The following is a 12,902-nucleotide window of genomic DNA, read 5'->3' on the forward strand; positions in this document are numbered from 1 at the left end:
GCAACGCCCTTCGCGCACCCAAGCGCGTATGTGATAGCGAAATGTAATCTTTAATCAAAATAACTATACGGGTATAAACAATAATACATTTCTAAAGCCATGGTAATTATCAAAGTGCATTCCTGCAATTATTAAATGCAACGTTCCCAAGACTTGCATCTTCCTGTCTTTCCTGCCTATGTTTTTTTTCGTATGAGCCTAAAATATTAAGATATCGCTCAACAAGTGAAAAGTGAAAGTGTTAATGTCTAAATACGTTTTAAAGTGATTGGAAACATATTGACCTATTTAAAATGTGAGCGTTATGTATGTCCTAAGTCTCAATTTGTGGAAGTCCATGTTTATCTCGCTGTATTTTCGTGTTTTTCATTCATTAACTACATTTCCCATTACGCTTTGCGGCATCACTTGATGCTCAAATGGCTTCACATGACATCAAAGCATCTCTGATTTTTGTCCTAAGAGAGCAAGTTATAACCAGTAGCCCACTTCCCCAAAAACAAAACTCATGTCCACATCGCACAGAAGGAAAAGCACGTACAGGTAGGCTGGAGCAGACAATTGACAATCATTCAATAGTTTTCGACAGTATACTTTTCTCTTCATAAACAGATCGCTGTAAGCCTAATAGCCTGTCTCTTAATTGTTTACATACCTAACGTTTATCCTGTAGTTGCACAATGCTGTAACGTTATTTATGTAAGTCTGGCTTTGCACAAGATAGTGTGACCAAAGTTACCACTTGGATAACCGCTTTTTTCTCTTTTTTTGTACCTTAATCTTTCTTTCTTTCTTTTGTACCTTATTCTTTCTTTATTTTGAACCTTATTCTTTCTTTCTTTCTTACCCACCTATCATGTCTGACACGTCTGTTTGCATATCAGGTATATTCAGTCATGACCCCTTCTGCTGATAAAAAGCTGACCGGCCTAATTGCAGCCACTTTTACTCCATTTACCAGAGAAGGGTAAGTAACCTTCATAACCCACTTCTCTGTGTCTGCTTGATTTTCCATGAGTCCAGCACTGTGTGTTTTGTTAGATGTGTGGGATGAGTTTGGGCATGTTTGAAAACTTTGGCACACTTATTGATCTGGAACACTATAGCATGTTTGGTATTCTTTTTTGCAAAATGTGTAGGCCTATATTTTTCACAATTTCCCAAAACAGTGAAATCAATCTACTCGAGATTGGTCCTTATATTGACTACTTGACAGAGAAGCAAGGTGTTCGTAATATATTTGGTAAGTTTACAAGTGGATTCTTCTGTTGATCTTTGTGACTGTCTGTGATCCCATCTGAATCAACCCCAATATTGCATGTTTTACTATGTTGGTTTGTAGAACTAGTTAATGTGTTTCTCCTCTGTTGACCGTGTTTACCCTCCTTTCTGTCCAAAACGTTGCAGTGTTGGGTTAGATTACAATGGTATGTAGCCAGGTAGGGTTGATATCACACTGGAATACTAAACCTTAGTTAATTGTTACTTTTTATCATATTCTTACAGCAATATTCCACATCCAGTAATTTCACAAAACTTAGAAAACTAAGAAACCAACTCATCTGCAAGCTGAAGGCTTCAGTGTTATTTTTTTTTTAGTAGAACAGGATATTTTACTGCACTGGTTACTACACTAAAAGGGACTTCTCCCCTCCCCCTCCCCTCACTCTGATTACTGTTTAATATCACACTTTTTCTTAAACCCAATGAATCACGCCTAGTGTGAACTTGTAGTCAACGCTTCATTTCCATACCGTCTGTAACTATCAGTGTGACTTTACCCAGCAGGGGAGTTGTGTACTGATCTTTGTGTCTCATCATGTTTTTTATGTTCTTTGTCATCTCCCTGTCATTATCTGCATTATCGCTCATTACCTTTGTTATGTCCATGGCACATATTGCACACTAAGCCATCCGAGTAGTGGTGGATCCCTCTATGGGCCCCACCAGACCAGGTTTCTTCCATTTATTTTGCCAAAAGGTCTGATGGTGCCAGTTAGGCTAACCTTGGCTATGTAGGTTAGCTAATCCTTTTATGTCTACAGTATTTACAGTAGCAGGCAATTATGTCTTTTGCTTTGTTTGGTTTTCTTTGTGGATTTTGTATACTGTACTGCAATGTTTGTTTTGTGAGTCATTAGAGCTAGATTCAGGTCAGCTTGTTATTTTTCCTTTCCTTTCAAACTGCAACTGCATTTGTGATGTGGGAAACAGGATGTAAATACTTAACTTTCTTACAGTGAATGGCACCACTGGAGAGAGCATGTCTCTCAGTGTTGCAGAGAGGAAGATCCTGGCTGAGGAGTGGTGTCAGAAAGCCAAGGGCAAGTAAGTCATCACACAGCCTATTTGTCTGGAGATTTGTCCATATGCTGAGTCTAATGCAGCAGGAAAAAGTCAACAGTTTGTGACATTTCTTATTCGTGCATGTCTCTACAGAATGGATCAGGTGATTGTGCACGTCGGCTGCATGTGTCTTAAAGATGCCCAAGAACTGGTGAGTGGCTGCCTTTTAAGTTGCAATGTAGACGCAAAGGCGTGTCTCTTAAAGAAAGTGTGCTAGTTACAGTACAAACCAGGCTCACTGCAGTGAATATGGCTTATTTTTAGGAAATGTTTCATAAAGCAGGTTTAATAAGTCTATCCTGAATTACCATTGAAACGCATACCTCCAGACTAGCCTGGTCCCAGGAAGGCAAGATTTCCATCAGAGCTTATATCCTTTTTAGCCTAACGTATCTGTGCGGTGTTCTAGTCACACTATGTGACTTTAAGATGCACTGCAATGAAAAAAAAGCCCATATATAAGTTTGACCCACCTTCAGCAATGAGTATGAACTCATAGATGGTCTACAACCTGCTGCCAAAAGTTCTCAAAGTGTTAATATTAGTTTTTTTTCATCACATTAATTACACTGTTTTAGTATCCCTGTTAATTTGTTTTCACATTGACAATTCTACCTTTAGGCTTTTAAATTTTTTTGGAATTAAGTTTTATTCCTGGAGGTATTGATGATGAAGCGTTTTAATATATTTTTATGGTGGATACAATTTCACCCATCTGCTAAGTTCAGTCGTAGATTTCCCATATTTTTCAAGGCTTTCGACATCAAATTCTTTTTAGCATTTGCAAGTGGAGATCCTGAGAGTGTAGAATAGTAAAGACAAGGGGCGCACTTTAGTTCAGCCGGTAGAGCAGGTTGGTGTCTGACCTGCAGCCCTCCCACCCCTCTCTCTCTCTTTTGCCATTTTACGGAGACTATTTCTTGGCTCTGAGCAGTTGCTGGGCAACCAGTAAGGACTAGGAAGTTACTGTTTCCAGCCAAGAAATAGTCCATAGTTTGTACACTTTAGTATGGAATAAACAACCGAGATGTAATGTGTTAATTAGTGAGCTTTGGAGATGCTGGTATGCAGATTTTGATACCATTCAGCAGAACCAGGCTTCAGTCAGTTTCCCTTTTTATGCTAAGCTAAGGTAACCGACTGCTGATATGAGTGGTATCAATCTTCTCGTATAATTCTCTGCCAGAAAGCGAAAAAAGCTATTCCTTTAAACCAGCTGTCAGCTTACAGTTTTTTCCAACTGCTTACACGTTTTCAAAACTGTCTCCTTTTTTCAAAACTCTACACACAATTCCCAAAACTGCACACACAAAATGCTAAATGCCTCACATCTCCTTCAAAATGAAACACTGCATTCAAAATACCATAAACACATCTCACAATGAAGCATTTGCATCAAATGGCAAACACTTTTTTCATAATGGTACATTTTTGGATATACCATGTACACACTGTTGTTCTAAATCTAAAGCTCTTTTGTCTTTCATAGGCTTATATCTACATTTATAATGTTCTAGAGAGAAAGTAATCTGCTGAAAGTGGTTGAAAAGTGCACTGTAAAAAACAATGTAATGTTACAGTAAAACAGAAAATATTTATTGGGCAAAACATTACGTTTGTAAGAGTAGCACGATGTTGTATACAGTAGCATGAAACAAGAAAACAAAAGTACAAACATATGTAAAGCAAAGGTATCATTTTTAGAAGTGTGTGTGTGTGTGTGTGTGTGTGTGTGTGTGTGTGTGTGTGTGTGTGTGTGTGTGTGTGTGTGTGTGTGTGTGTGTGTGTGTGTGTGTGTGTGTGTGTGTGTGTGTGTGTGTGTGTGTCAACCACGGACATTGGTCAGTCCGTGGTTGATCACATGATGAATAAGTGTGGCCCTGATCTCATCATTGATGGCTCTCCTTCTTCCTCTTCTTCCCTCCTCCTCCTCCTCCTCATTGTTGTCCCATCTCTCCCTCCTCCTCCCTTTGCTCTCTGTCTATTGTTGGCATCCATTGTTCAAAACAGTTAATCTTACCTTTGACCTATGTATAGGCCTATACTAAAGCAGTGATTGGTTAGTGTTCAGTTATGACATAATGGGCGTTTCTCAATACCAAGAATGCAAAGTAAGGACTTGTGTTCTTGGGGAGAACGTTCTTGCTGGTTGTTCTTGGAAGAATGAACTCGCAAGTTCACAAGCACAGAAAACGCTGTTAACAGTTTGAGACGATGCGTTCTTCCTCTTATTGCTCAACACTCCCAGCACAGAGGCTACCTGCAAGGCTCCAAAATACCAGCTAGAAATAAAAACCACAACAATATAACCACTTTGTATTAAAACAATCTCCGGACAAGAAAACCTCATAATGCTACAACTATTGCAGTAATATTGAAAATAAAACTAATTGAGCTTTAATTTTATTGTTTATGGTTTAGCTCAAACACCCCTTACTTATTCAAAAGAGTGGAACGTGATCCCTACTATTATTAGCATATAAGTTTAAGTCAGTTTAAATTAAACAAATAAATAGACATATGCACTGGTGTGTCCTATGTGTTCCTATTAATGTTATGTGGAATTATCATTTCTATGTTATTGTAGTGCACTGTATATGCCCAGGGAGATGGAAATTAGAAATTCAAATTATAAAAGTTGGTGTCTCCCCTTTAGTCTACATAACATGTCATAGCATGTTACCACTTTATGTACAACTGTTCATTTATCATAAAGACTGAAACTCAACTTATAATATAATAAATCAGAAAACAAATACACCAAAAATATGAACTAAATACAAAATATAATGTAGGCTATAGCCTATGGCATAATTTAAACAAGTCTCCGAAAAGAAACGGGTATATCTCATAATATACAGTTTTTTTGTGTGTGTGTGTGTGTGTGTGTGTGTGTGTGTGTGTGTGTGTGTGTGTGTGTGTGTGTGTGTGTGTGTGTGTGTGTGTGTGTGTGTGTGTGTGTGTGTGTGTGTGTGTGTGTGTGTGTGTGTGTGTGTGTGTGTGTGTGTGTGTGTGTGTGTGTGTGTGTGTGTGTGTGTGTGTGTGTGTGTGTGTGTGTGTGTGTTTTGAGTTTAACTCCGAAAAGACAGTTAACCACATGTGTTGTGATATTTAAACAAACGATCCGAAACGGCGAAATAAAACCCTCTTATTTACGGGACCGGTCTAAAAGACAGCGGGATCTCAGAGTGTGACTGTCCAAGCGCCGAGCAAGCGGCCCCGGCAGGCGCAAGCTGGCGGCCGCCTCATTTTATGGAGCTCCGAAAACTTTGGAGCAAATTGTCAATTCGGCAAAGATTTTCGCAAGACTGCCTATATTCGAAATATAAACCGTTCATTTCTCGCCTAAAATGTTCTCAGAAGTGAATTTAGTGATGAATAAGATGGCGAAAATTGTTAAAATTGTCCCGTTTTTGGGCTGTCTATGCACTGGAAATCCAACAATCATTGAATGCCGAAATGAATGTTGGGATACAGGTGCTGCGAAGTTCATACAAGCAAAGAACTTCTAATATCACTCCCTCGTTACTTCCGGCTTCTGAACTGGTTGCAGTTCCAGCAGAGTTCCATATAGGGGGCGCTCACAGGCCAGTGCAGAATGAATGGGACTCTATGGAGCTATACCCCTCAAAACCCACTTTTCTCAGGATATAATTTTTTGTCTAGTAATTTGAATGTTTCATTCAAAAGGGGAGGCTAAGGAAATACACACTGCTGTGTGTTAGATTTTTTTAAAGTCGCTTTTTTGTTCTAAAAAGCCTTTTAAAATGTAAATGACGTCATACACATATACGGCCAGAGATACTGCTTTACGGCAAGCTCTGAGTCGCTTCCTTTGTTCTCATGAGGCATGACAACACAGCTAACAGGTTAGGCTCTCCCTGTTAATACATGTGCTAGAAAGAGGTTTGCTAATGTTTTAAAGACCACACCGAAATATTCACTCTGATATTCAGGCTCTGCTTCGGATGCCGTCAAGCGGGATCTCCGATCGTAATCACTCCTTCACTGACCAATCAGCATTCATTAGCAGAATGCTAGCGTGTTATGGGCTACAACGACTCACCCTGTAAGAAATCAGAAGGACATAAGTACTCATTCATTCAACTTTCGACCTATAACCCATGTTGAACTTGCAAAAACTACAATCAAATCTGAGGTTTCTCAACGACAATCAGGCGAAAGAGACAAATTTAGCCGTCTAGCTCCATAGAGTCCCATTCATTTTGCACTGGACCGCGATCACCCCCAGTGGAACTCTGGTGGAACTGCAACCAAAATCCGGTACAATGGGGCTGGATAGGGAGTGGAATGGCTTTCCGTAGACCGGCTTTGATACAAGTTACCAACCGATGTATCCACTGTAAATGGGCGTGTCAAGAATACATCCGGGAATTTTAACTGTTCTTGGCGAAATGCGAACTTGTGTATTGGGACAGTACTTTGACAACACAAGATGACGTTTCACAGGGACACAAGCACACAAGTCAATAGAAGAACACATATTAGGAAACGCCCAATGTGTTTGCAAATGTGAGGAGTGTGTGTGTGTGTGTGTCACTACCCAAAGTGAGTAGAGTGCAGATTTGAGTTGCGCATGCGTCACTTTGCGACGAGTGCAGATGTGAGTTGCGCATGCGTCACTTTGCGACAAGTAACCTACAAGATGCTAACGGCGGTTTGAGCTAAAGTTAGCAATCAAGTAGCCTACTAGATGTTAACGGCGTTTTGAGCTAATGTTAGCAATCAAGTAGCCTACTAGATGCTAATGGCGGTTTTAGCTAACGTTAGCAATCAAACAATCATATGCCGCTTTTCCATTACATAGTACCGGCTCGACTCGCCTCGACTCTACTCGCCTTTTTTGGTTTTCCATTACGAAAAAAAGTAACTGGTACCTGCTAACAGATACTTTTTTTAGTACCACCTCAGTCGAGGTTCTAAGCAAGCTGAGGCGAGCCGAAACGGTGACGTGAAAACCTGCAGGCTGCTGATTGGTCGGAAAGAATCATCACTGATCACTGCATTGCTAGCGAGAGATGGCATTTTTAAATAGTTTAGCCAGCCGTGTTTTTCTGCTGCCGGAGGCTCCACGCAGAGCTTTCTCCGTAGCATACCATAAGTGGCCTGATGTTTATACTTGTGCGCTGGTGTGTGCATGTGTGATGTGTGTGTGTGTGTGTGTGGGAAGCTGGTGAGCGAGGGAGAAGTGAGAGAGTGCCGGTGATTATCTCCGCAGCGAGTAGCGACTCTAGAGTCATATATATGTGAGAGAAACAAAGTGTCTCCCCTGTTCTTTCTGACCACGGTGGGAAATCTGGAGCAGTAAACGTTAACTATCTCTTTAATATCATGTTGTTTACGGAGACGGAGAACCAGGAAATGAGTTGGGGGAGCCAACGCTACTAAGCCACACCCACGGCAGTCGCTATGACATCCAGCCACGCTGAGGTGGTACTAAAATCTGCAATGGAAAACGGACGCACAGCGCATCGAGGCGAGTAGAGTCGAGGCGAGTCGAGCAGGTACCATGTAATGGAAAAACGCCAATAGATAGCTAAAACGTTTTTGAAATGACTGCTAGCTACAAGTTAGCAATCAAACACAACATTGTCTGTCACTTGAAAGGCGTTTTGAGCTAACGTTAGCAACCAAACAATCATAGATAGCTAAAACGTTTTAGAAATGATTTCCATCTTCTGTTATTGTATGTAAAGAGAAAAGTTTATTATTTTACAGATTTCAAAAATTTCAGTAAGACACATTATGCCGTAAACAGTTTAAATCTGAGCATGCGCAACTCACATTTGCACTCGACCAGAGCCGGTCTGACTCGGCTAACATCGGGTATGACACGTTATGCCGTAAACCGTTTAAATCTGAGCATGCGCTACTCAAATCTGCACTCTACTCACTTTGGGTAGTGACCAAGGGGGTAAGCTTCGCCTCAGAACTCGAACCTCCGATGGCACCATTTTGTTGCTACAAAGGTATCACCTCCTGTTAGCATTCCACTGACCGCCATAACTTGACACTTGACTGCGAATAACTTTACATCTGAAGCGTTTAACCCTTGTGTGGTCCTTCGGGTCCCAGTGACCCGAAGGACAACACAAGGATTATGTACTTCCCTTTACTTTGTTGAGAATTGCTCTCTAAACCCTGTTTCTTGTAAAGTAAGTAAGTAAAGTTTATTTCTAGAACACATTTAAACACAGTTTAAGCTGACCAAAATGCTGTACAAACAAGAACTAAGGTGCTGTATTAACCCTTGTTTAGAGAGCAATTCTCAACAAAGTAAAGGGAAGTACATAATCCTTGTGTTGTCCTTCGAGTCACTGGGACCCGAAGGACAACACAAGGGTTAAAGTCTCTATTTGTCCATTGTTTAGTTCTAAAGAAACACAACAATGTATAAAAGGCTCCATTACCTTGTACCTCACGTTATGGCTCCGTAGACGTTTTTGTAAAAATAGGCTAACGATTGTGTCATAACCAAGTGACTTACTGTCGCACAGTAGAGGAATTACCGTATAGTACAGGAGAAGCTTGCAGGCAGTTTCAACTTACATTAGCTGTTTAGGTTTAATTGCTAATGTTAACTAGCATGTTAGTTAGCAATAATTAGCTTGTGCTTATGTTATCTCCTTACATATACCTACGCTCTCCGTCTCTGTAAGATTGGGAATGATTGAGATTTCTCTTGGCACAGCTACCAGAACACTTACAACTTTCAGACACGTTGCTCACGTCACATTTACGTTGTCTCCGTCAGTTGGAGGCTGCGCAGTAAAGCAAGGGATCACCGGAAAAGTGCTTCTAATATCCTTCACTGGTCTCCGTCCAGAGCAACGGGATCTATTGGTCCAATATATATATATGTCAATGGTAGTGACAGGGTGCCCTAGTAAATAAGTGAAGCATTTTGATTGGTTGTGTTTAGAAAAGGAAAGCAAGTCACTTCCTGTTAGAGTTTTATGTCTTAGGTAGAAGATTGTTTGTTTTGAAAAGTGTTTTATGCAATTGAAAACTGAGTGAAAGGCTGAGAAATAGCTTATGGTTTTGGAGATTTGCTGTGTAGTTTTGCACTTTGAGTGAGAGGTTTCAAAAATCATGTGACATGAAAAGATTTTGTGTGTAAGCAGTTGGAAAAAACTGTAAATGAAAAAAATAAATACGGAATAGGTCAAGTACATGACTAGAAATGATTAACGTTTTTTTTTTTTTTTTAAACAATGGGAACTTAACCATAGATCGAAACACCACATAGTGGTATACATGATAGTATACTGTATAAACTACAAAGTTTAATATATCCACTGTAGCAGTAGATTCACATTGTTTTGATCTATAATATCCATGTTTCCTCTAGACTCGCCATGCAGCACAGATCAGGGCTGATGCCATAGCAGTTATTGCCCCCTCCTTCTTCAAGCCGAGCAATGCAGGTATGCAACGTTTTTTTTATTTCCACATATTCAAATGGAAATTCCTGCACACTGAAAATGTGCCACTTAACAACCACTTTCACATTTCACATGTCAATACTGTACTTGTCAAGCTCAGTTGGAAAGTAAGAACAAAATAAAATATTTTTTCATGATGTAATGCATATTTCTTTCCTCTCATCCTGCTTCAGACGTGTTGAAGTCATTCCTCCAGGAAGTGGCTTCAGTTGCCCCAACTCTGCCTTTCTATTATTATCATCTTCCAGCTCTCACCGGTGTTAATGGTTAGTGCCTTGGATGACTGATTTTGCAGTTGCATACCATTTGGAAATAGAGCGACTCTGCATCCTTAACTACAGTAAAATCATATTGAATGTCTTTACTGATGACATACTGAATGTGACAGGGCATTGTTTTTTCTTCTTTTCTTCAGTGCCGGCAAGAGATGTGTTGGACGGTATTGAGAAACTCATTCCCTCCTTCAGAGGTGTGAAGTTCAGTGGGAGTGACCTGATGGACTTTGGCCGGTGTGTCAGCTATTGTCAGCCTCACTGGTCAGTCCTCTACGGCGTGGACGAGGTCAGCTCTTTCTCACTTTTTTTGGTCCAACTGTTTTGTGCTGTAGCTGCTTATGTTGCAAAATGACGTTTTGTGACTCTGACCTCCACCATAGAACCATTCTAAAACAATTTTCTGTCATTTTGCCATAGCAACTGCTTGCAGCTCTGGCCATGGGAAGCCATGGAGCAGTTGGCAGGTCAGTGTGTGATCCTGCGTAATGCGTTGTCTCCTTTTGATTCGTAAGTTATTTAGTGAATAAATAAAAGTAAATTGGTCTTCATTTGTCTGCCCGCAGCACATATAACTATGCAGGGTGTCATTTCAACAAGCTCATATCAGCATTTGAGAATGGCGACCTTGTCCAAGCCAGGACAATACAGGTACGGTCCATCTCCTTGTTGTTGCTACCGTCTTGTCTTTGATATTATACATACATTTTGGTTACTGACATCTTTGTCTAATTTCCATGAGCAGTTCAAGGTGCAAGAGCTTCTCAGTCATGCCATGAAACTTGGTGAGCAACACTTGTCTCATGATGTTTTTCAGTCATATTGTAGATGAGATAAATGAATGCTCCTGTTCTATAGCAGTCATAATCTACCTTTAAGACTCCCCTATTGTTATTGACAGGCTTTGACCTGGGAGTGAACAAGCAGCTGATGAATGAGGTGTCAGGCTTGTGTCTCGGGCCCCCCCGACTCCCTGTGATGCTGTGTCCTCCTGATCGCGCTCAGTCCATCGCACGGAAATATCACAGCATTTTCCCTGAATGCTGATGTGTTCATACTGGGTTGTTGAAATCCCTTTATAACTCAACACAGCAGTTCTGACTGAAACATTTAAACTTTGAATCAAACTGTACCTTTTAAATAGGATCTTTTTCCATGAGTCATTCATTATGTTAACAAATATCTTAATCTGTGTTTCACATTTCATAAAATGTGAAAATAACACTCATAATCAAAGGAATGTGGCGCTGTGTTTGCTACATTTAGGGAACAAGAGGACTGTCACAAATCCCATATCTTATTATCCTGTACTGTGTAAACTGAGTCTCATTGAAGGAGTTTGACCACTTTAAGCCTTGTTTTGTAAATCACGTGGTGGCATTCCATTCATATTAATTAAAAATGATCACTTTAAAAAAGGGAATGAAAAGCATCAAAGCTTTACTGTGTTTTGTGGTTCAGGTTTGTAGAATGTTTTGCCTCCGTCCACCGCCTCAATTATCACCAGTGAAATGAAAGTTGAACAATTTTCGACCTTGAAAATCAGTTATGGAAAAGTGCTGACTTTAAGCTGATTCCATGAGAGGGATGATAACAGACAGAAGGGGCATTATTATGAACACTGTTTCATGAAAAAATAAACACTCCAGAAAAAGGTGTATAAAAATCCATGTTGTTAGAAGGGACTTTAAAACACTCACAAATGAGAATCAGCCTTTGAGTAAGAATGTATACCGTCAGTTGTTATTAAATGTGTACTTTGTTTCATATCTTGTGTAATAAAGTATCTGTTTTGTTATAACAGATAATCACTAGTTTTTTACTAATAAATGTTTTGAAATCCATTTGTTGGTTTACACTGATTCACGTCTCGTGTTCTGTAAGACCAGCACAAATGTGTGGGTGCAGCTGTGTCTCTGCCAATGTGTGTGTTCCTCATTGTCGCGGTGTCTAATCAGATGGAAATTCAGCATTGTCTCGGACTCATTTTCTATCCTGATCTCTAGCTCTGTATTCACTAACATTTCCTTGAAATGCAGGATAGTCTTTTTGGCCTGAAGTTACTACAATTCCCTGTACTTGTTTGTGTATTTGTATAAATGATAATTCAATTGTATATCCGTTGTGGATTTTCTTTTGCTGCCTAAATTTAGTTGGGGTACTTTCAAGAAATTCTCTGAGAACAATGTTTGCCCTTCTCAGACTACATGAGTTTGGGGATTACCCTCAAATTCTGCCTGTTGTTGACCTCATCAGTGGATGGATTTCATCAACTAGTGATTAACCCACTAAGACAGACATAAGCAGCATTTACGGATTCTGCAGCTGTGTAACACCTCCAAATGACTTTGCTCAACCTGATCACCACCCCCAGACTGTCACAGGGGTAACATTCTGATGTAGGATTTTAAAAGTAAAGGCTTTGAAAATGTCCAAATAAAGCTATATTTTAACCCTTTTTCAGGGTGCTAATTAAAGCTATATTTTAACTATTTTTGAGGCTGCTGTAAAAACAAAACCTCCTGTTTAGCTAGACTAATTTCACTTCAGAGTGATAGTACACCACCCAAGACTGTCACTCGGGTAATATCAGAGCATTCTGATATAGGATTTAAAAATTAAAGGCTTTGAAAATGTCCAATTAAAGCTATATTTTAACTCTTTTTCAGGCTGCTTAAACCTTCTGTTAACACAGACTCATTTCATATCACAGTGATAGTACAACAGCCCCAGACTGTCACTCAGGTATTATTGGACCCAGGGGAACCATATAGGGTGGAAAAGTTAGGACAATTCCAAGGGCCCATGACTGACAGGG

At 40.0% G+C, this 12,902-nt stretch overlaps 1 protein-coding gene across 1 annotated transcript; it reads left to right on the forward strand.

Moving 5' to 3' along the window:
• Positions 1–395: 395 nt before the first annotated feature.
• On the forward strand, positions 396–11,928 carry npl (N-acetylneuraminate pyruvate lyase (dihydrodipicolinate synthase)). The gene is made up of 12 exons (XM_039811164.1): positions 396–543; positions 885–967; positions 1,170–1,243; positions 2,241–2,328; positions 2,440–2,497; positions 9,719–9,794; positions 9,986–10,078; positions 10,228–10,373; positions 10,505–10,551; positions 10,651–10,735; positions 10,830–10,869; positions 10,986–11,928. Exons 2-12 carry the CDS (start codon positions 897–899, stop codon positions 11,129–11,131), a joined length of 924 nt encoding a protein of 307 aa, XP_039667098.1. The 5' UTR covers positions 396–543; positions 885–896; the 3' UTR covers positions 11,132–11,928.
• The last annotated feature ends 974 nt before the right edge of the window (positions 11,929–12,902 follow it).

This window comes from Perca fluviatilis, chromosome 9 (assembly GCF_010015445.1).
Source record: "Perca fluviatilis chromosome 9, GENO_Pfluv_1.0, whole genome shotgun sequence".
Lineage (NCBI taxonomy): Eukaryota > Metazoa > Chordata > Actinopteri > Perciformes > Percidae > Perca > Perca fluviatilis.

Bases quoted from the DNA above. Each gene is read 5' to 3' on its own strand.
- npl (XM_039811164.1), top strand. From the start codon at position 897: ATGACCCCTTCTGCTGATAAAAAGCTGACCGGCCTAATTGCAGCCACT. The intron at 968-1,169 runs GTAAGTAACCTT...TTCCCAAAACAG, and splicing joins ACTCCATTTACCAGAGAAGG to TGAAATCAATCTACTCGAGA. The intron at 2,329-2,439 runs GTAAGTCATCAC...ATGTCTCTACAG, and splicing joins TGTCAGAAAGCCAAGGGCAA to AATGGATCAGGTGATTGTGC.